This window comes from Aythya ferina, assembly GCF_964211825.1.
Source record: "Aythya ferina genome assembly, contig: HAP1_SCAFFOLD_630, whole genome shotgun sequence".
NCBI lineage: Eukaryota > Metazoa > Chordata > Aves > Anseriformes > Anatidae > Aythya > Aythya ferina.
In genome coordinates, this window is record NW_028181015.1 from 21,082 (window position 1) to 42,021 (window position 20,940).

The 20,940-nt window shown below is 57.9% G+C and overlaps 1 protein-coding gene across 2 annotated transcripts; it reads right to left on the reverse strand.

Annotated features, from left to right (window-relative positions):
- Positions 1 to 131: 131 nt before the first annotated feature.
- ATP2A1 (ATPase sarcoplasmic/endoplasmic reticulum Ca2+ transporting 1) lies at positions 132 to 20,134 on the reverse strand. 2 transcript variants are annotated; one of them, XM_084540415.1, is made up of 20 exons: positions 20,019 to 20,134; positions 18,618 to 18,756; positions 16,853 to 16,933; positions 16,157 to 16,242; positions 14,784 to 15,081; positions 10,415 to 10,581; positions 9,412 to 9,500; positions 8,636 to 8,738; positions 8,421 to 8,552; positions 8,215 to 8,340; positions 7,910 to 8,128; positions 6,134 to 6,469; positions 4,936 to 5,156; positions 3,356 to 3,558; positions 3,187 to 3,272; positions 2,315 to 2,448; positions 2,119 to 2,236; positions 1,912 to 2,029; positions 969 to 1,011; positions 132 to 228 (listed from the first exon to the last, which is right to left on the reverse strand). In XM_084540415.1, exons 2-19 carry the CDS (start codon positions 18,703 to 18,705, stop codon positions 1,007 to 1,009), a joined length of 2,610 nt encoding a protein of 869 aa, XP_084396541.1. In that variant the 5' UTR covers positions 18,706 to 18,756; positions 20,019 to 20,134; the 3' UTR covers positions 132 to 228; positions 969 to 1,006. The 2 variants fall into 2 exon arrangements, with proteins under 2 accessions (XP_084396541.1, XP_084396540.1); XM_084540414.1 differs by having other exon boundaries at positions 135 to 231.
- Between the last annotated feature and the right edge of the window lie 806 nt (positions 20,135 to 20,940).

Below are 20,940 nucleotides of genomic sequence, written 5' to 3' on the forward strand. Positions count from 1 at the left end.
CAATGGGAGGCGGCGTTTTGGGGGGTTCCCTTTATTGGCAATAAATAAGCGGCGCCTCTTGGGGGGGGGGGGGCCCAAGGTGTGGGGCTGCCCCACGGCGCGGGGGTAGGGGGGGACCCCAAGGTGTGGGGCTGCCCCATAGCTGGGGGCGGGGCTGCCCCACGGCGCGGGGGGGTGGGGGGGGCCCCCGGGGTCACTTCCGCTTCTTCCGGGTGTCCTCGGTGTCCGCTGCTGGGTGGGGGAGGGGCGATGACGTCAGAGGGGGGGGTGGGGGTGAGCCCCTCCCCCCACCCCCCCACCCTCACCCCTCCCCACCCCCACTTTGTCACTGCCCTGCCCGGGGGGGGGGACACGGAGACACTGGGGATACTGGGGGGTACTGGGGGGTACTGGGGGGTGGGGGGGACACAGAAAGGGGGGAGGGGGACACAAAAAGGGGGCAATGGGGACATTTTGGGGGACATTTGGGGTGATGGGGACACAAAAGGGGGTGGGGGGGACATTTGGGGTCACATTTGGGGTGATGGGGACATAAAAATGGGACAATGGGGACATTTTGGGGGACATTTGGGGTGACATTGGGGTGATGGGGACATCTGGGGGGACATTTGGGGTGATGGGGACATTTGGGGTGACACCTGGAGGTGATGGGGACACAAAAATGGGGGCGATGGGGACATTTGGGGGGAAATTTGGGTGATGGGGACACCTGGAGGTGACACATGGAGGTGATGGGGACACAAAAAGGGGGTGAGGGGGACATTTAGGGTGACATTTGGGGTGATGGGGACATGGCCATGGGGTGATGGGGACATTTAGGGGGACATTTGGGGTGATGGGGACACAAAAATGGGTCAATGGGGACACAGGGGGGTGACACACGGGGGTGATGGGGACATTTGGGGTGACAGGGGGACACGGGGGGGGTGATGGGGACATTTGGGGGGACAGGGGGGGTCTGGGGGTACCTGCGGCCGGGCGCGAGGACGGCGGAGGGGCCGCGAGGTTACGCTACGGGGGGGAGATGGAGACAATTTGGGGACAGTTTGGGGACACGGGGGGGTGATGAGGATGGGGACGATGGGGGGACAACGGGAGGGGGACAACGGGGATGATGAGGATGGGGGTGATGGGGACAATGAAGTTTGGAGATAGGGGGACATTGGGATATGGGGACAATGAGATGTGGGGACAGGGGGACATGGAGATGTAGGGACACGGGGACATGGAGATGTGGGGACATGGGGACAATGAGATATGGAGATATGGGGACATTGGGATATGGGGACAAGGAGATGGGATGTGGGGACAGGGGGACATGGAGATGTAGGGACATGGGGACAATGAAATTTGGGGACACAGGGGCATGGGGACATGGAGATGTGGGGATGTGGGGTCATGGAGATGTAGGGACATGGGGACAATGAGATATGGGGACAGGGGGACATTGGGATATAGGGACAATGAGATATGGGGATATGGGGACATTGGGGCATGGGGACAATGAAATTTGGGGACATGGGGACATGGAGATGTGGGGACATGGGGACAATGAAATTTGGGGACATGGGGACAATGAAATTTGGGGACACGGGGACACGGGGACATGGAGATATGGGGACAGGGGGACAATGAGATATGGAGATATGGAGATATGGGGACATTGGGACAGGGGGACAATGAAATTTGGGGACAGGGGGACATGGAGATGTAGGGACATGGGGACAATGAAATTTGGGGACATGGGGTCATTGGGACACGGGGACAAAGAGATGTGGAAATAGGGGGCCGTATCCATACAGGGCCGTGGCTATGGGGCCGTTGGGGACACTGGGGCCACTGGGGCCACCACTGGGGCCATCGGGGCCACCATGGGGGCCACCAGTGGGGCCGTGGGGTCCCGCTCCTCACCCTCCAGGTAGTTCCTGGCCACGAACTTGAGGGCCTCGTCCAGGAGGATGACGGGGAAGGAAATCTTCAGCACCATCAGCCAGTGCACCAGGTCCAGCGGCGTCAGCTTGAAGATCATCTGCGGGGGCACCGCGACCACCCTCAGCCCCCCGGGACCCTCCCCCCAAAAAAAAAACCCCAAAACCCCCCCCAAAACCCCCTCCTTACGGGCAGGGGGTCGACGTAGAGGATGACGAAGTGCAGGGACATGGAGAGGCAGATGGAGCCCACCAACCAGATGTTGACCCACGGCGGCATCCGCACCAGCGATTGGTTCTCCGAGAGGCTGCGGGGAGGGGGACACGAGGCCGTGGTGGCACCCGGACCCCTGTGACCCCCCCCCAATTTGTCCCATGTCCCCTACCTGTTGAGGGCGTTGCACATCTCGATGGTGACCAGCACGGAGAGCGCCATGGTCATGGGCACCGGCGACTCGAAGATGTCGCAGTCCAGGCCCTCGAACTCGGCGTTGTGCTCCGTGCACTGCATGAAGTGGGTCTGGGGGCACGGGGGGGGGGCGTTATTGGGGTGGGGGGGGCGTTATTGGGGTGGGGGGGTGATGGCGGGGTGGTGGGGGGTCAATGTGATGGGGGGAGGTCAATGAGGTGGGGAGGAAGTCAACGCGATGGTAGGGTCAACGCGGTGGTGGGGGTGTTGTTGGGGTTGGGGGGGTGTTATTGGGGTGGGGGGGGTGATGGTGGGGTGGTGGGGGGCGTCACCGAGGTGGTGGGGGGTCAACGTGATGGGGGGGAGGTCAACGAGGTGGGTAGGAAGTCAACGCGGTGGTTGGGGACATCAACGCGATGGTAGGGTCAACGTGGTGGTGGGGGTGTTGTTGGGGTTGGGGGGGCATTATTAGGGTGGGGGGGGTGTCGCCATGACCACCCAACCACCATGACCCCACAACCATGATGACCAACCCAACCACCCAATGACCAACCCAACCACCCAATGACCAACCCAACACCACCATGACCCCCCAACCACGATGACCAACCCAACACCACCATGACCCCCCAACCATGATGACCACCCAATGACCACCATGACCAACTCAATGACCACCATGATGACCCCCCAACCATCGCCATGACCAACCCAACCACCATGACCAACCCAACACCACGATGACCACCCAATGACCACGATGACCACCCAATGACCACCATGACCCCCCAACCCCCCCCCAACGCCCCCCAACCCCCCCCCACCCCCTCCCCACCCCCCCCAACTCACCAGCTGGTGGTAGGAGACGCCGGGCCCGTCCTCGGCGTAGAGAAACCACCAAGCAGCGGCCCCCACGGTGGCGGCCCCCACGTACCCTACGGCGAGAAACCGCGTCGGCGCCGCGCCGGGCCGGGGGAGGGGGGCCCGGGGGGGGCCCGGGGGGGGGTCCGAGGCTCACCCCCGATGGCCAGGTAGCGGAAGAAGAGCCAGCCGCTGATGAGGGGCTCCTTGGGGCTGCGGGGGGGCTTGTCCATGATGTCCAGGTCGGGGGGGTTGAAGCCCAGCGCGGTGGCCGGGAGCCCGTCCGTCACCAGGTTGACCCAGAGCAGCTGCACCGGGATCAGCGCCTCCGGCAGCCCCAGCGCCGCCGTCAGGAAGATGCTGGGGGGGGGTCGGGGGGGGTGGGGGGGGTGGGGGGAGTGGGGGGGGTGGGGGGGGATGGGGGGGGTTGGGGGGAGTGGGGGGGGATGGGGGGAATAAGGGAAATTGGGGGAAATTGGGGGAATCGGGGGAATTGGGGAAAATTGGGGGGAATAAGGGAAATTAGGGGGGTGGGGGGAATTGGGGGAATTGGGGGGAATTGGGGGGATTGGGGGGAATGGGGGAAAATTAGGGGAAATTGGGGGGGTGGGGGGAATGGGGGAAATTGGGGGAAATAAGGGAAATTAGAGGGGAAAGGGAAATGGGGGAAAGTTGGGGGAAATTGGGGAAATTGGGGGAGTGGGGGGAAATTGGGGGAATAAGGGAAATTAGAGGGGAAAGGGAAATGGGGGAAAGTTGGGGGAAATTGGGGAAATTGGGGGAGTGGGGGGAAATTGGGGGAATAAGGGAAATTAGGGGGGATGGGGGAAATGGGGAGAATGGGGGGAATGGGGGAAATTGGGGGGGTAGGGGGAATGGGGGAAAATAGGGGGAAATAAGGGAAATTAGGGGGGATGGGGAAATGGGGGAAAGTTGGGGGAAAATGGGGAAATTGGGGAAAATTGGGGGAAATTGGGAGAATGGGGGGAATGGGGGAAATAAGGGAAATTAGGGGGAATGGGGGAAATGGGGAGAATGGGGGGAATGGGGGAAATTGGGGGGGTGGGGAGAATGGGGGAAAATTGGGGGAAATTGGGGAAATTGGAGGAATTGGAGGGGTAGGGGGAATGGGGGAAAATAGGGGGAAATAAGGGAAATTAGGGGGGATGGGGGAAATTGGGGAAATTGGGGGGGTGGGGGGAAGGGGGGAAAATGGGGGAAAATAGGGGAAATTGGGGGAATGGGGGGGGTGGGGGGAATGGGGGAAATGGGAGAAATTAGGGGGGAGTGGGGGAAATGGGGGGAACTGGGAGGGACTGGGAGGAACTGGGAGTGACTGGGAGAAGTGGGGGGAACTGGGAGTGACTGGGAGTGACTGGGAGGAGTGGGGGGGACTTGGGGGGACTGGGAGTGACTGGGAGGAACTGGGAGTGACTGGGAGGAGTGGGGGGAACTTGGAGGGACTGGGTGGACTTGGAGGGAGTTGGAGGAACTGGGAGGGACTGGGAGTGACTGGGAGGAGTGGGGGGAACTGGGAGGGACTGGGAGGGACTGGGAGTGACTGGGAGGAGTGGGGGAACTTGGAGAGACTGGGAGGAGTTGGGAGAACTGGGCGGACTGGGAGGGAGTGGTAGACACCAGTGCGAACTGGCGGGATCCGGGGAAGCGCGAGGCAACCAACTGGGAGGCAACCAACCGGGAGGCAACTGGGAGGCAACTGGGAGGGGCGGGGCTCACCAGACCACCTCGCCCACGTTGGAGGAGATGAGGTAGCGGATGAACTGCTTCATGTTGTTGTAGATGGCCCGGCCCTCCTCCACGGCCGCCACGATGGTGGAGAAGTTGTCGTCGGCCAACACCATCTCCGACGCCGTCTTGGCCACCGCCGTCCCCGAGCCCATGGCGATGCCGATCTCGGCCTTCTTCAGCGCCGGCGCGTCGTTCACGCCGTCGCCGGTCTGCGGGGAGAGGGTTTTGGGGGGGTTACGGGGCGGGCACGGGGCGAGGGGGGCACCGACGTTGTCCCCAAAGCGGTTGCCAAGAGTTGGTGATGGGATCGTCGACGGCGTCTCCAAAAATGTCAACGGTGACATCCTCAACGCCGTCATCGGTGGGATCGCCAACGGCGTCCCCAACGCTGTCATCAACAGTCATCAACAAAACCACCAAGAATGTCCCCAAAAATGTCATTGATGACGTCCCCAATGTTGTCACCAATGTGATCGCCAACGGTGTCCCCAAAAATGTCAACGATGACGGCCCCAACGCCGTCATTGGCGCGATCGCCAACAGTGCGCCCAACGCCATCATCAACAGTCATCAACAAAACCACCAAGAATGTCCCCAAAAATGTCATCGATGACGTCCCCAACGCCGTCATCGGCAGTTGGCAACACAAACCATATCAGGATGATGGTAGGACCCCAAAACCACATCAGGATGATCACGGGACCCCAAAATCATGTCAGGATGATGATGGTGGGACCCCAAAACCATGTCTTGATGATGGTAAGACCCCCAAAACCATGTCAGGCTTACAATGGGACCCCAAAACCACATCAGGATGATCACGGGACCCCAAAATCATGTCAGAATGATGATGGTGGAACCCCAAAACCACATCACGATGATACCAAGACCCCAAAACCACATCAGCCTTACGACAGGACCCCAAAACCACATCAGAATGATGACGGTGGGACCCCAAAACCACATCAGGATGATGGTGGGACCCCAAAACCAAGTTGGGTGTGCTGGTGGAACCCCAAAACCACATCACGATGATACCAAGACCCCAAAAACCCACATCAGCCTTACGACAGGACCCCAAAACCCCACCACCGACCCCTCCCCGAACCCCAAAGAGCCTACCACCACCCCCCCGGACCCCCCGAACCCCGCGTCGTCGTCGTCGTCGTCGTCGCCGCGCCCTCACCATGGCGGTGATCTCGTCGAAGGACTGCAGGAACTCGACGATCTTGGACTTGTGGGTGGGCTCGACGCGGGCGAAGCAGCAGGCGCGGCGGCAGGCCTCGCGCTGCTCGGCGGGGGGCAGGTCGTCGAACTCGCGGCCGGTGTAGGCGCGCCCCGTCACCTCCTCTTCCTCGCTGAAGATGCCGATGCGGCGGCAGATGGCGATGGCCGTGCCCTTGTTGTCGCCCGTGATCATGATGACGCGGATGCCGGCGTCGCGGCACAGCCGGATGGAGCCCATCACCTCCTTGCGCGGCGGGTCCAGCATCCCCACGCAGCCCACGAAGGTCAGGTCGGTCTGGGGGGGGGGATAAAAAGGGGGGTGGGGAGGGGATATGGGACCGGGGAAGCTGTGGAGGGCTGTATAGAAAGGTATGGGACCGGGGAACCTATAGAGGGCTTTATATGGAGATATGGGACCAGGGAACCTGTGGAGGGCGTTGGGTGGGGATATGGGACCGGGGAAGCTGTGGAGGGCTGTATAGAAAGATATGGGACCAGGGAACCCATGGAGGATGTCCCATGGAGATATGGGACCAGGGAACCTATAGAGGGCTTCATATAAAGATATGGGATTGAGGAACCCGTGGAGGGTGTTGGGTGGGGATATGGGACCAGGGAACCTATAGAGGGCTTTATATGGAGATATGGGACCAGGGAACCTGTGGAGGGCGTTGGGTGGGGATATGGGACCGGGGAACCCATAGAGGGCTTCATATAAAGATATGGGACCAGAGAACCTATAGAGGGCTTTATATGGAGGTATGGGACCAGGAGAACCTATGGAGGGCTTCATATAAAGATATGGGACCAGGGAACCCGTGGAGGGCATCCCATGGAGATATGGGACCAGGGAACCTATAGAGGACTTCATATGGAGATATGGGACCAGGGAAGCTGTGGAGGGCATCCCATGGAGATATGGGACCAAGGAACCTATAGAGGACTTTATGTGGAGATACGGGACCAGGGAACCCATGGAGGGCGTTGGGTGGGGATATGGGACCGGGGAACCCATAGAGGATGTCCCATGGAGATATGGGATTGAGGAACCCATGGAGGGCTTTATATGGAGATATGGGACCAGGGAACCTATAGAGGGCTTCATATGGAGATACGGGACTGGGGAAGTCGTGGAGGGCTTCATATGGAGATATAGGACCAGGGAACCCATGGAGGGTGTTGGGTGGGGATATGGGACCAGGGAAGCTTTGGAGGGCTTTATATAAAGATATGGGACCAGGGAACCTATAGAGGACATCATATGGAGATATGGGACCAGGGAACCCCTGGAGGATGTCCCATGGAGATATGGGATTGAGGAACCCGTGGAGGACATCACAAGAAGATATGGGACCAGGGAAACCATAGAGGGCTTCATATAAAGATATGGGATTGAGGAACCTATGGAGAACTTTATATGGAGATATGGGATTTAGGAACTCAGGGAGAACATCCCATGGAGATACGGGATTAGGGAACCTATAGAGGACATCCCATGGAGATATGGGACCAGGGAACCTATAGAGGGCTTTATATAAAGATATGGGACCAGGAGAACCTATGGAGGGCTTCATATAAAGATACGGGACCAGGGAACCTATAGAGGACATCCCATGGAGATATGGGACTGGGGAACCCGTGGAAGACCCCACACAGAGATACGGGACCGGGGAACCCCCGGAGGCCCTCCTACCCACCAAACCCCCCTCTTGAAGACCCCGCCCACCGCCCTCACCTCGTACTCGGCGAACTTGGTGGAGTCCTCCAGCACCATGTCCTCTTTTTTCGGGGGGGTGTCGCGGGTGGCCAGGGCCAGGCAGCGCAGGGTGTCCCTCCCCGTGCCCCACTCCTTGATGACGGCCAAGATCTTCTCCTTGACCGCCGGCGTCAACGGCACGCGCGCCGTGCCCACCCGCACGTAGTTGCAGCGGTCGATGACGCCCTCGGGGGCACCCTGGGGCGGGGAGGGGGGACGAGAGGTGACAAAGGGACGAGGCTAGGGGGGCGAGGACGCGTGGGGAGGGGCGCTGGTGGCCTCACCTTGACGAACATCTTGTTGCCCACGGCGGCGCGCGACGCCTTGGCCGGCGAGCAGTAGACCGACATGGACTTGCGGTCGCGGGAGAACTCCAGGGTGAATTCCTTCTTCATCAGCTGCTTGATGACCTTGTGGGGGACACTGGGGGGTCAACACGGTTGTACTGGAGGCACTGGGAGGTGACTGGGGGGCGCTGGGGGGCACTCACGGAGTTGCAGGCGTTGGCGCGCTCTACTTTGGAGAGGTTGCGCACGTCGGTGTTGAAGACGTTCATCTTCTCCACCAGGCAGGTGAGCGCCGTCTCCGTGGCCTCCCCGACCTTCTCGTAGACCCCCTTGGACTGCGGGGAGGGGGCCGGGGTCACCGGGAGACCCTCCCCCAAAGGGTGATGGGGGGCTGGGGGTTTTGGGGCGGGGGTCCCACCTCGTTGTAGTCCAGGGAGGAGTCGTTGCAGAGGGCGCAGATGGTGGCCAGCTCCACCAGCCCGTCGTACTGCCCGGCCTTGACGTGCTTCTCGTTCTTCAGCCTGGGGAGGCAGCGGGGGGGGCTCGAAAATGAGGCCGGGGTTGGGTTTTGGTGGGGGTGGGGGGCTCGAAAATGAGGCCGGGGTTGGGTTTTGGGGGGTGGGGGGCTCGAAAATGAGGCCGGGGTTGGGTTTTGGTGGGGGTGGGGGGCTCGAAAATGAGGCCAGGATTGGGTTTTGGGGGGTGGGGGGGTCGAAAATGAGGCCGGGGTTGGGTTTTGGTGGGGGTGGGGGGGTCGAAAATGAGGCCGGGATTGGATTTTGGGGGATGGGGGGGTCAAAAATGAGGCCAGGATTGGATTTTGGGGGGTGGGGGGGTCAAAAATGAGGCCAGAATTGGTTTTTTGGACATGGAAACCTCCAAAATGAGGCCAGGATGGGTTTTGTTGGGGTTTGGGAGGTCAAAAATGAGGCTGGGGTTGGGTTTTGGGGATGGGGAGCTCAAAAATGAGGCCAGGATGGGTTTTGTTGGGGTTGGGGGGCTCAAAAATGAGGCTGGGATTGGCTTTTTGGGGTTTGGGAGCTCAAAAATGAGGCCAGGATTGGGTTTTGGGGGTTGGGGACCTCAAAAATGAGGCCAATATTGACCCGTTGGGGATGGAGGCCCCAAAAACGAGGCCGCTATGGGACAGGAGCCCCAAGGGGAGGCCGTTACTGGCCCGTATGGACCACTCACACGTCTCCCTCGGGGGCGTAGGTGGAGCCGGTGATGGAGAACTCGTTGAGGGAGCAGACGTCGCCCTCCACCTTGTCCACGATGAACATCTGGGGGGGAGGACAAGGGGGTCAGGGGGCAGCCGGGGTGTTCTGGGGGCAACTGGGACATCCTGGGGTCAACTGGGACGTCCTGGGGTCAACTGGGATGTCCTGGGGTCAACTGGGGTCTACTGGGGTCAACTGGGGTCTATTGGGGTCAACTGGGGGACTTTGGGGGCACCCAAGGGGATGTCAGGAGGTCCTTGGGGCACCCAAGGGGACATCGGGAGCTCCTGGAGGACCTCAGGGCACCCAAGGGGACATCAGAAGAACCTTGGGGCACCCAAGGGGACGTCAAAAGGTCCTTGGGGCACCCAAAGGGGCATCGGGAGCTCCTGGAGGACCTTGGGGCACCCAAGTGGACGTCAGAGGGTCCTGGAGGTTCTTGGGGCACCCAAGGGGACATCAGGAGCTCCTTGGGGCACCCAAGGAGACGTCAAAAGGTCATGAAGCTCCTTGGGGCACCCAAGGGGATGTCAGAGGGTCCTTGGGGCACCCAAGATGAATTTGGGAGCTCCTGGAAGTCCTTGGGGCACCCAAGGGGACGTCAGAAGGTCATGAAGGTCCTTGGGTCACCCAAGGGGACACCAGGAGCTCCTTGGGGAACCCAAGGGGACATCGGGAGCACCTTGGGGCACCCAAGTTGACGTCAGGAGGTGACGAAGCTCCTCGGGGCACCCAAGGGGACATTGGGAGCACCCAAGGGGACATCAGAGTGTCATGAAGGACCTTGGGGCACCCAAGGGGACATCAGAAGAACCTTGGAGCACCCAAGGGGACGTCAAAAGGTCCTTGGGTCACCCAAGGGGGCATCGGGAGCTCCTTGGGGCACCCAAGTTGACGTCAGGAGGTGACGAAGCTCCTCGGGGGCACCCAAGGGGGCACGACCGGGAGCACCCAAAGGCCCCCGGGGTGCCACCCACCTTGCAGACGGACATCTGGTTGGTGGTGAGGGTGCCGGTCTTGTCGGAGCAGATGACGGAGGTGCAGCCCAGGGTCTCGACCGAGGGCAGGCTGCGCACGATGGCGTTCTTCTTGGCCATGCGCCGCGTCCCCAGCGCCAGGCAGGTGGTGATGACGGCCGGCAGCCCTGCGGCACCAAAAAGGGGTCTTCAGCCCCCCCGGGAGGGGAGCCGAGACCCCCAAAGGGTCGAGGAATGGGATGGAAGAGGCGGGCGGGGGGAAGGGAGGGCGATACGGGGCGGGGTGGGGGGCGAGGGAGGGCAGCGTGGAGGTCTGTGGGAACAGGGAGAGGGGTGGGGGGATGGATGGGGTTGGAGAAGGTGTTGGGAGATCATGAAGAAGGAAAAAAAAGCATTATGGGACACAAAAGGGGTTTAGAACCCTATGTAGGGTCAAGGAAGGGGGTTACAAGACCATGAAGAATGAAAAAAAGGGCATTATAGGACCCAAAAGGGGGTTATAACCCTATATAGGGTCAAGAAAAGGCATTACAAGAACATGCAGAATGAAAAAAAAGGCATTAAAAGGCATTATAAGGCATTATAGGACCCAAAAGGGGCTTGTAACCCTATGTAGGGTCAAGAAAGGGTGTTACAAGACCATGAGGAATTAAAAAAAAAGCAGTAAAGGATCCAAAAAGGGCTTGTAACCATATATACGGTCAAGAAAGGGCATTACAAGAACATGCAGAATGAAAAAAAAAGCAGTATAGGACCCAAAAGGGGTTTATAACCCTATATAGGATCAAGAAAGGGTGTTACAGAACTGCGTAGAATGAAAAAAAGTGGCATTATAGGACCCAAAAGGGACTTACAACCCCCTATGTAGGGTCAAGAAAGGGCATTACAAGACCACGAAGAATGAAAAAAGGGCATTATAGGACCCCAAAAGGGGCTTATAACCCTATATAGGGTCAAGGAAAGGGTGTTACAAGACCATACTAAATAAAAAAAGGGGAATTATAGGACCCAAAAGGGGCTTATAAGCTTATATAGGGTCAAGAAAAGGCATTATAAGGCCACACAGAATGAGAAAAAGAGCATTATAGGACCCAAAAGTGGCTTATAACCCTATATAGGGTCAAGAAAAGGCATTGTAAGGCCACACAGAATGAATAAAAGGGCATTATAGGACCCGAAAGGGGCTTGTAACCCTATATAGGGTCAAGAAAGGGTGTTACAAGACTGTACTAAATTAAAGAAGGGCATTATAGGGCCCGAAGGGGGCTTGTAAGCCTATATAGGGTGAAGAAAAGGCATTATAAGGCCACACAGAATGAAAAAAAAGGGCATTATAGGGCCCAAAGGGGGCTTGTAAGTCTATATAGGGTCAAGAAAAGGCATTATAAGGCCATGCAGAACAAAAAAAAAAGGCATTATAGGACTCAAAAGGGGTTTATAACCCTATATAGGGTCAAGAAAGGGCATTACAAGAACATGCAGAATGAAAAAAAAGGCATAATAGGACCCAAAAGGGGCTTATAACCCTATATAGGGTCAAGAAAGGGTGTTACAAGACCATACTAAATAAAAAAGGGGAATTATAGGACCCCAAAAAGGGCTTATAACCCTATATAGGGTCAAGAAAGGGCATTACAAGAACACGCAGAATGAGAAAAAGAGCATTATAGGACCCAAAAGTGGCTTATAACCCTATATAGGGTCAAGAAAAGGCATTGTAAGGCCACACAGAATGAATAAAAGGGCATTATAGGACCCGAAAGGGGCTTGTAAGCCTATATAGGGTCAAGGAAAAGGTGTTAAAAGACCGTACTAAATTTAAAAAGGACATTATAGGGCCTGAAGGAGGCTTGTAAGTCTATATAGGGTCAAGAAAAGGCATTATAAGGCCACGCAAAATGAAAAAAGGGCATTATAGGATCTGAAAGGGGCTTGTAACCCTATATAGGGTCAAGAAAAGGCATTATAAGGCCATGCAGAATGAAAAAAGGGCATTATAGGACCCAAAAGGGGCTCATAAGCCTATATAGGGTCAAGGAAAAGGTGTTGTAAGACCGTACTAAATTTAAAAAGGACATTATAGGGCCCGAAGGGGGCTTGTAAGCCTATATAGGGTGAAGGAAAGGCGTTGTAAGGCCGCGCGGGGCCAAGGAATGCTGTGAGAAGGCCACTTGGGGTCGGGGAGCATGGTGAGAAGGGCACACGGTGCCCGCGGCCGGTGCCAGGAGGCCGCCCGGGGCCAAGGAGCGGGGCTGGGATGCCATATAGGAACAAGGAACGGTGCCAGGAGGCCACGTGGGGTCGGGGAGCGGCGCGGGGACGTTGTGTGAGGCCAAGGATCGGCGCCGCGGGGCCGTGTCGGGGCAGGGAGCGGTCTCAGAAGGCCATATAGGGGCGAGGAATGGGCGCGGGGGGGCAAGGAGCGGTGTTAGAGGGCCTTATAGGGGCAAGGAGCAGTGCTGGAGGGCCTTATAGGGGCAAGGAGTGGGCTTACAGGGCCACCAGGGGTCAAGGAACGGGCTTAGGGGGACGTGTGGGATCGGGGAACGGTGTTAGAAGGCAACAAGGGGTCGACAGGTGGGCTTGGAGGGACATGTGGGGTCAAGGAATGGTCTTAGAGGGACATATGGGGTCAACAAGTGGTCTTAGGGGGACATATGGGGTCAAGGAACGGTGTTAGAAGACAACAAGGGGTCAACAAATGGTCTTGGAGGGCAACAAGGGGTCAACAAATGGTGTTAGGGGGACATGTGGGGTCAAGGAATGGTCTTAGGGGGCCATATGGGGTCAACAAATGGTGTTAGAGGGAGATATGGGGTCAAGAAATGGTCTTAGGGGGCCATATAGGATCAAGAAATGGTGTTAGAAGACAACAAGGGGTCAACAGATGGTCTTAGGGGGCCATTTGGGGTCAACAAATGGTCTTAGGGGGCCATTTGGGGTCAAGGAATGGTGTTGGAAGGCCACATGGGGTCAAGGAACCGTGTTAGAAAGCCGTATGGGGTCAACAAAGGGTGTTAGAAGGCCACGTGGGGTCAACAAACGGTCTTTGAGGGCCAAATGGGGTCAACAAATGGTCTTAGAAGACCACAGGGACTCAAGGAAGGGCGTTAGAAGACCCCAAGGGGCCAACAACTGGTGTTAGAAGGCCATAAAATGTCAAGGAATGGTGTTAGAAGGCCAGATAAGGTCAAGGAATGGTCTTAGAAGACCCCAAGAGGTCAACAAATGATCTTAGAAGACCCCTTAGGGTCAAGGGATGGTCTTAGAAGGCCATATAAGGTCAAGGAATGGTGTTAAAAGACCACAAGGACTCAAAGAATGGTCCTAGAAGACCCCAAGGGGCCAACAACTGGTGTTAGAAGGCCATAAAACGTCAAGGAATGGTCTCAGAAGACCCCAAGAGGTCAACAAATGGTGTTAGAAGGCCACATAGAGTCAACGAATGGTGTTAGAAGACCCCAAGGACTCAAGGAAGGGCGTTAGAAGAGCACGTAGGGTTGGAGAACGGTGTTGGAAGACCACAAGTGGTCAACAAACCGTCTTAGAAGACCACAATGGGTCAAGGAAGGGTGTTAGAAGACCCCAAGGGGCCAACGAATGGTCTTAGAAGACCACTTAGGGTCAACAAACGGTGTTAGAAGGCCATAAAATGTCAAGAAATGGTGTTAGAAAACCCCGAGGGGCCAACAAATGATCTTAGAAGACCACAAGGGGTCAAAAAACAGTGTTAGAAGACCACATAGGGTTGAGGAACGGTGTTGGAAGACCACAAGAGGTCAAGGAATGGTCCTAGAAGACCACATAAAGTCAACGAACAGTGTTAGAAGGCCATAAAATGTCAAGAAATGGGGTTAGAAGACCCCAAGGGGCCAACAACTGGTGTTAGAAGGCCATAAAACGTCAAGGAATGGTCTCAGAAGACCACATAAAGTCAACGAATGGTGTTAGAAGGCCATAAAATGTCAAGAAATGGGGTTAGAAGACCAAAAGGGGTCAAGGAATGGTGTTAGAAGGCCATAAAACGTCAAGAAATGGGGTTAGAAGGCCAGATAAGGTCAAGGAATGGTCCTAGAAGACCCCAAGGGGCCAACAAACGGTCTCAGAAGACCACAAGGGGTCAACAAATGGTCTTAGAAGACCCCAAGGGGCCAAGGAATGGTCTTAGAAGACCACAAGGACTCAAGAAATGGGGTTAGAAGGCCATAAAATGTCAAGGAATGGTCTCAGAAGACCACATAAAGTCAACGAATGGTGTTAGAAGGCCATAAAACGTCAAGAAACGGTGTTAGAAGGCCAGATAAGGTCAAGGAAGGGTCCTAGAAGAGCAGCGAGGACCCCAGTGACCCCCCCCCAACCCCTTTGTCACCTTCGGGGATGGCGGCCACGGCCAGGGCCACGGCGATCTTGAAGTAGTAGATGGCGCCGCGGATCCAGGAGCCGCCGTGGACGGGGTCGTTGAAGTGGCCGATGTTGATGAGCCAGACGGCCACGCAGATGAGGGAGATGACCTTGGAGAGCTGCTCGCCGAACTCGTCCAGCTTCTGCTGCAGCGGCGTCTTGTCCTGCTCCGTGGCCGCCATCTCGTCGCGGATCTTGCCGATCTCCGTGTTCACCCCCGTGGCCACCACGACGCCCACCGCCTTGCCCGCGCCGATGTTGGTGCCCTGAGGGGGTGGAGGAGGGGGCGTCGGGGGCGTGGGGGGCTTGGGGACAAGGTTTTGGGGGCGTGGGGGGCTTGGGGACAAGGCCTTGGGGGCGTGGGGGGCTTGGGGACACAGTGGTGGCTTTGGGGACAAGGTCTTGGGGACATGGTGGTCTTGGGGACAAGGCCTTGGGGGCGTGGTGGGCTTGGGGATAAGGTCTTGGGGGCGTGGGGGGCTTGGGGACAAGGCCTTGGGGGTGTGGGGGGCTTGGGGACAGCGTGGTGGGGACGTGGGGGGCTTGGGGACAAGGCCTTGGGGGCATGGGGGGCTTGGGGACAAGGTTTTGGGGGCGTGGGGGGCTTGGGGACAAGGCCTTGGGGGCGTGGTGGCTTTGGGGATAAGGTCTTGGGGACGTGGGGGGCTTGGGGACAAGGCCTTGGGGGTGTGGGGGGCTTGGGGACAGCGTGGCGGGGACGTGGGGGGCTTGGGGACAAGGTTTTGGGGGCGTGGGGGGCTTGGGGACAAGGCCTTGGGGGCGTGGGGGGCTTGGGGACACAGTGGTGGCTTTGGGGACAAGGTCTTGGGGACATGGTGGTCTTGGGGACAAGGCCTTGGGGGTGCGGTGGCCTTGGGGGCGTGGTGGCCCTGGGGATAAGGTCTTGGGGGCGTGGGGGGCTTGGGGACAGCATGGCGGGGACGTGGTGGGCTTGGGGACAAGGTTTTGGGGGCGTGGTGGCTTTGGGGATAAGGTCTTGGGGACATGGTGACAGGGACAAGGCCTTGGGGTCATGGGGATGGTGATGGTGGCCTTGGGGACAAGGTCTTGGGGACACAATGGCCTTGGGGACAAGGCCTTGGGGACATCGTGGCAGGGACGTGGTGGCCTTGGGGACATGGTGGCCTTTGGGGACAAGGCCTTGGGGGCGCAGTGGTCTTGCTGACACGGGGTGGCAACGGTGGCTTTGGGGACATGGTTATGGGGTCATGGCAATGGGGACAGGGTCTTGGGGTCCCAGTGGTGGCCCCGGGGTCCCGTTGGTGGCCTTGGGGACCCGTTGGTGGCCTTGGGGACCCGTTGGTGGCCCTGGGGACTCACGGAGAAGAGCATGTTCTTCTTGTCCTGGTTGACGGCGCGCGGGTCGGGCACGGGGTCGGTGTGCTTGATCACCGACACCGACTCACCTGCGGGCACACACACCAGTTTGCACCAGTTTGCACCAGTTGGCACCAGTTGGCACCGGTCGCGACCCCATTTCTGACCAGTTGCCACCAGTTAGGACCCCATTTGTGCCCGTTTTTGTCCCCAGTTGTCCCCGTTCAGGACCGGTTGTGCATAAACACCTCCGGTTGTGCACCCAGTTACAACCAGTTGGGCCCAGTTATAACCAGTTGGGCCCAGTTCTGCCCCACTTATAACCAGTTGGGCCCAGTTATAACCAGTTGGGCCCAGTTGAGCACCAGTTTACAACTGGTTGTGCCCAGTTGGGCCCAGTTGCACCCCAGTTTATGACCGGTTGTGCCCAGTTGTGTCCCAGTTTACAACCAGTTGTAAACTGGTGTGTCCCCAGTTGCACCCCAGTTCTGCCCCCATTTCAGACCAGTTGTGCCCAGTTGTGCCCCAGTTGTACCCAGTTGTACCCCCAGCTGTCTCCCAGTTGTACCCCAGTTATAGCCCAGTTATCTCCCAGTTGTTCCCAGTTGAGCCCAGTTGTCTCCCAGTGGTGCCCAGTTGAGCCCAGTGGTCTCCCAGTTGCCCCCAGTTGCCCCCAGTTGCTCCCAGTGGCGCCCGTACCGGTGAGGATGGACTGGTCGACGCGCAGGGTCGTGGACTTGATGGAGAGGATGCGGATGTCGGCCGGAACCTTGTCCCCCACTGCGGGCAGCCGTCGTTACTGGGAGGGACTGGGAGCACTGGGAGGGACTGGGGGGGGGCTGAGAGGGGGCTGGGGGGGGACTGGGAGGGGCTGGGGGGGACTGGGAGGGGACTGGGAGGGGCTGAGGGGTACTGGGAGGCTGCTGGGAGGGATTGGGGGGCTACTGGGAGGTTACTGGGATGCATTAGGGCTTACTGGGAGGTTACTGGGATGCATGAAGGGTTACTGGGAAGCTACTGGGATGTCCTTGGGGGTCACTGGGAGGTTGCAGGGAGGCAATGGGGCTTAATGGGAGGATACTGGGATACATTAGGGCTTACTGGGATGCTACTGGGATGCACTAAGGCTTACTGGAAAGTTACTGGGATGTACTTGGGGGTTACTGGGAGGTTACAGGGAAGCCCTGGGGGTGACTGGGGAGTTACTGGGGGTTACTGGGATGCATTAAGTGTTACTGGGATGCACTAAGGCTTACTGGGAAGTTACTGGGATGCACTAAAGCTTACCGGGATGCACTAAAGCTTACTGGGAGGTTACTGGGATGCATTCAGGCTTACTGGGATGCACTAAAGCTTACTGGGAAGCTACTGGGATGTACGTGGGAGTTACTGGGGGGTTACGGGGAGGCCCTGGGGGTGACTGGGGAGTTACTGGAAGGCTACTGGGATGCATTAAGTGTTACTGGGATGCACTAAGGCTTACTGGGAAGTTACTGGGATGCACTAAAGCTTACTGGGAGGTTACTGGGATGTCCTTGGGAGTTACTGGGGGGTTATGGGGAAGCCCTGGGGGTGACTGGGGGTTACTGGAAGGCTACTGGGATGCATTAAGGGTAACTGGGATGCACTAAGGCTTACTGGGATGCACTAAAGCTTACTGGGAAGCTACTGGGATGTACGTGGGAGTTACTGGGGGGTTACGGGGAGGCCCTGGGGGTGACTGGGGAGTTACTGGGGGTTACTGGGATGCATTAAGTGTTACTGGGATGCACTAAGGCTTACTGGGATGCACTAAGGCTTACTGGGAGGTTACTGGGATGCACTAAAGCTTACTGGAAAGTTACTGGGATGTCCTTGGGAGTTACTGGGGGGTTACGGGGAGGCCCTGGGGGTGACCGGGGAGTGACTGGGAGGCTACTGGGATGCACTAAGGCTTACTGGGATGCATTAAGTGTTACTGGGATGCACTAAGGCTTACTGGGATGCACTAAGGCTTACTGGGAAGTTACTGGGATGCACTAAAGCTTACTGGGAAGCTACTGGGATGTACGTGGGAGTTACTGGGGGGTTATGGGGAAGCCCTGGGGGTGACTGGGGGTTACTGGAAGGCTACTGGGATGCATTAAATGTTACTGGGATGCACTAAAGCTTACTGGGAGGTTACTGGGATCCACTAAAGCTTACTGGGATGCACTAAAGCTTACTGGGAAGCTACTGGGATGTCCTTAGGAGTTACTGGGGGGTTACGGGGAGGCCCTGGGGGTGACTGGGGGTTACTGGAAGGCTACTGGGATGCATTAAATGTTACTGGGATGCACTAAAGCTTACTGGGAGGTTACTGGGATCCACTAAAGCTTACTGGGAAGCTACTGGGATGTACGTGGGAGTTACTGGGGGGTTACGGGGAGGCCCTGGGGGTGACTGGGGAGTTACTGGGAGTAACTGGGAGGCGCTGGTCGCTCACCGGCCACCTCGGCGATGTCCCCGGGCACGAGGTCCCTGGCCTTGATGCGCTGCACGGCGCTGCGGTCGGCGCGGTACACCTTGCCCATCTCGGGCTCGTACTCCTTCAGCGCCTCGATCGCGTTCTCCGCATTGCGCTCCTGGGGGGATTTGGGGAGAATTCGGGGGGATTTGGGGAGAATTCGGGGGGTTTGGGGGGTTTGGGGAGAATTCGGGGGATTTGGGGAGAATTCGGGGGGTTTGGGGACAGTTCTGGGGGATTTGGGGAGACTTGGAGAGGTTTGGAGGCAATTCAGGGGGATTTGGGGACATTTGGGGACAGTTCATGGGGATTTGGGGACAGTTCATGGGGATTTGGGGACAGTTCTGGGGGATTTGGGGACATTTGGGGACAGTTGTAGTGATTTGGGGACAGTTCTGGGGGATTGGGGGGTGTTTGGGGACAGTTCAGGGGGATTTGGGGACGTTTGGGGGCAGTTCCGATCGCGTTCTCCGCATTGCGCTCCTGGGGGGGTTTGGGGGCATTTGGGGGGATTTGGGGAGAATTCGGGGGGTTTGGGGAGAATTCGGGGGGTTTGGGGAGAATTCGGGGGGATTTAGGGGGATTTGGGGACGCTTGGAGGCAATTCAGGGGGATTTGGGGACATTTGGGGACAGTTCATGGGGATTTGGGGACAGTTCTGGGGGATTTGGGGACATTTGGGGACAGTTCTGGGGGATTTGGGGACATTTAGGGACAGTTCCGGGGGATCTGGGGGTGTTTGGGGGGGGTTGGGGACAGTTCTGGGGGGTTTGGGGGCAGTTCAGGGGGATTTGGGGACGTTTGGGGACAGTTCTGGGGATTTGGGGACAGTTCCCAGTGATTTGGGGGTGTTTGGGGACAGTTCTGGGGATTTGGGGGGGTGTTGGGGGTGTTTTGGGGTCCCAATGTCCCCAACCCATCCCCAAGGTGTCCCCAAAGTGCCCCCAACATCCCCAAATGTCCCCAAACCCATTCCCAAATGTCCCCAAAGTCCCCAAAGTCCCCAGAGTGTCCCCAAAGCGGCCCCAAATGTCCCCAAATATACCCAAGGTGTCCCCAAAGTGTCCCCAAATGTCCTCAAACATCCCCAAAGTGCCCCAAATGTCCCCAAAGTGCCCTCAAAGTGTCCCAAACATCCCTAAAGTGTCCCCAAATGTCCCCAAAGTGCCCCAAATGTCCCCAAACGTCCCCAAAGTGTCCCCAAACGTCCCCAAAGTGCCCCCAAACGTCCCCAAGGTGTCCCCAAATGTCCCCAAAGTGCCCCAAATGTCCCCAAGGTGACCCCAAAGTGTCCCCAAACGTCCCCAAAGTGTCCCAAATGTCCCCAGGGTGCCCCCTATGTCCCCAAAATGTCCCCAAATGTCCCCAAAGTGCCCCCACCTGCCAGACGCCCACCACAGCGTTGGCCACGAGGATGAGGAGGATGACGAAGGGCTCGACGAAGGCCGTGATGGTCTCCTCGCCCTCCTCGAACCACGCCAGCACCTGGGGGGGGCACGGAGACCCCAAATTGAGGGGAAAAACCCAAATTTAGGGCAAAACCCCAAATTGAGGCGAAGACCCCAACTTGAGGGGAAATCCCCAATTGAGGGCAAAACCCCCAATTGAGGAGAAAACCCCAAATTTAGGGGACAACCCCAAATTTGGGGCAAAACCCCAAAGTGAGGGCAAAACCCTGAATTGAGGAGAAAACCCCAAATCGAGGGGAAAACCCCAAATTGAGAAGACCCCAAATTGAGGGCAAAACCCCAAACTGAGGGGAAAACCCCAAATTTAGGGCAAAACCCCCAATTTGGGGCAAAACCCCCAATTTGGGGCAAAACCCCAAATTGAGGGCAAGAACCCAAACTGAGGAGAAAACCCCAAATTGAGAGGAAGACCCCAAATTTGGGGCAAAACCCCCAATTGAGGAGAAAACCCCCAATTTAGGGCAAACCCTCCAATTTAGGGCAAAACCCCCAATTTTGGGCAAAACCCCCAATTCCGTGTGTGCTGCACACCCAACTTGGGGCCATTTTGCCCCCAATTTTGGGGGCTGCGGGGGCACCTTTGGGTGCCCCCCCCTCCCCCAGCTGTCCCGGAGGCGGCTGCCAGGGGGCGTTTCCCGGCGGGGGGGGGGCCCCGTGCGTCCCCCCCCCTTTTTTTTTTTTTTCCTTTTTTTACCTTTTTTTTAGCGCCCCCCCCCCGTTTCGGGAGCAGCTGCCGCCACCCGATCCCCCCCCGGGGGGCACGGGGCCAAGGCTTGGAGGGCGCCCCCAAGGTCGTGGCCCCCCCCCCAAATTTGGGGAGGTGACCCCCCAAG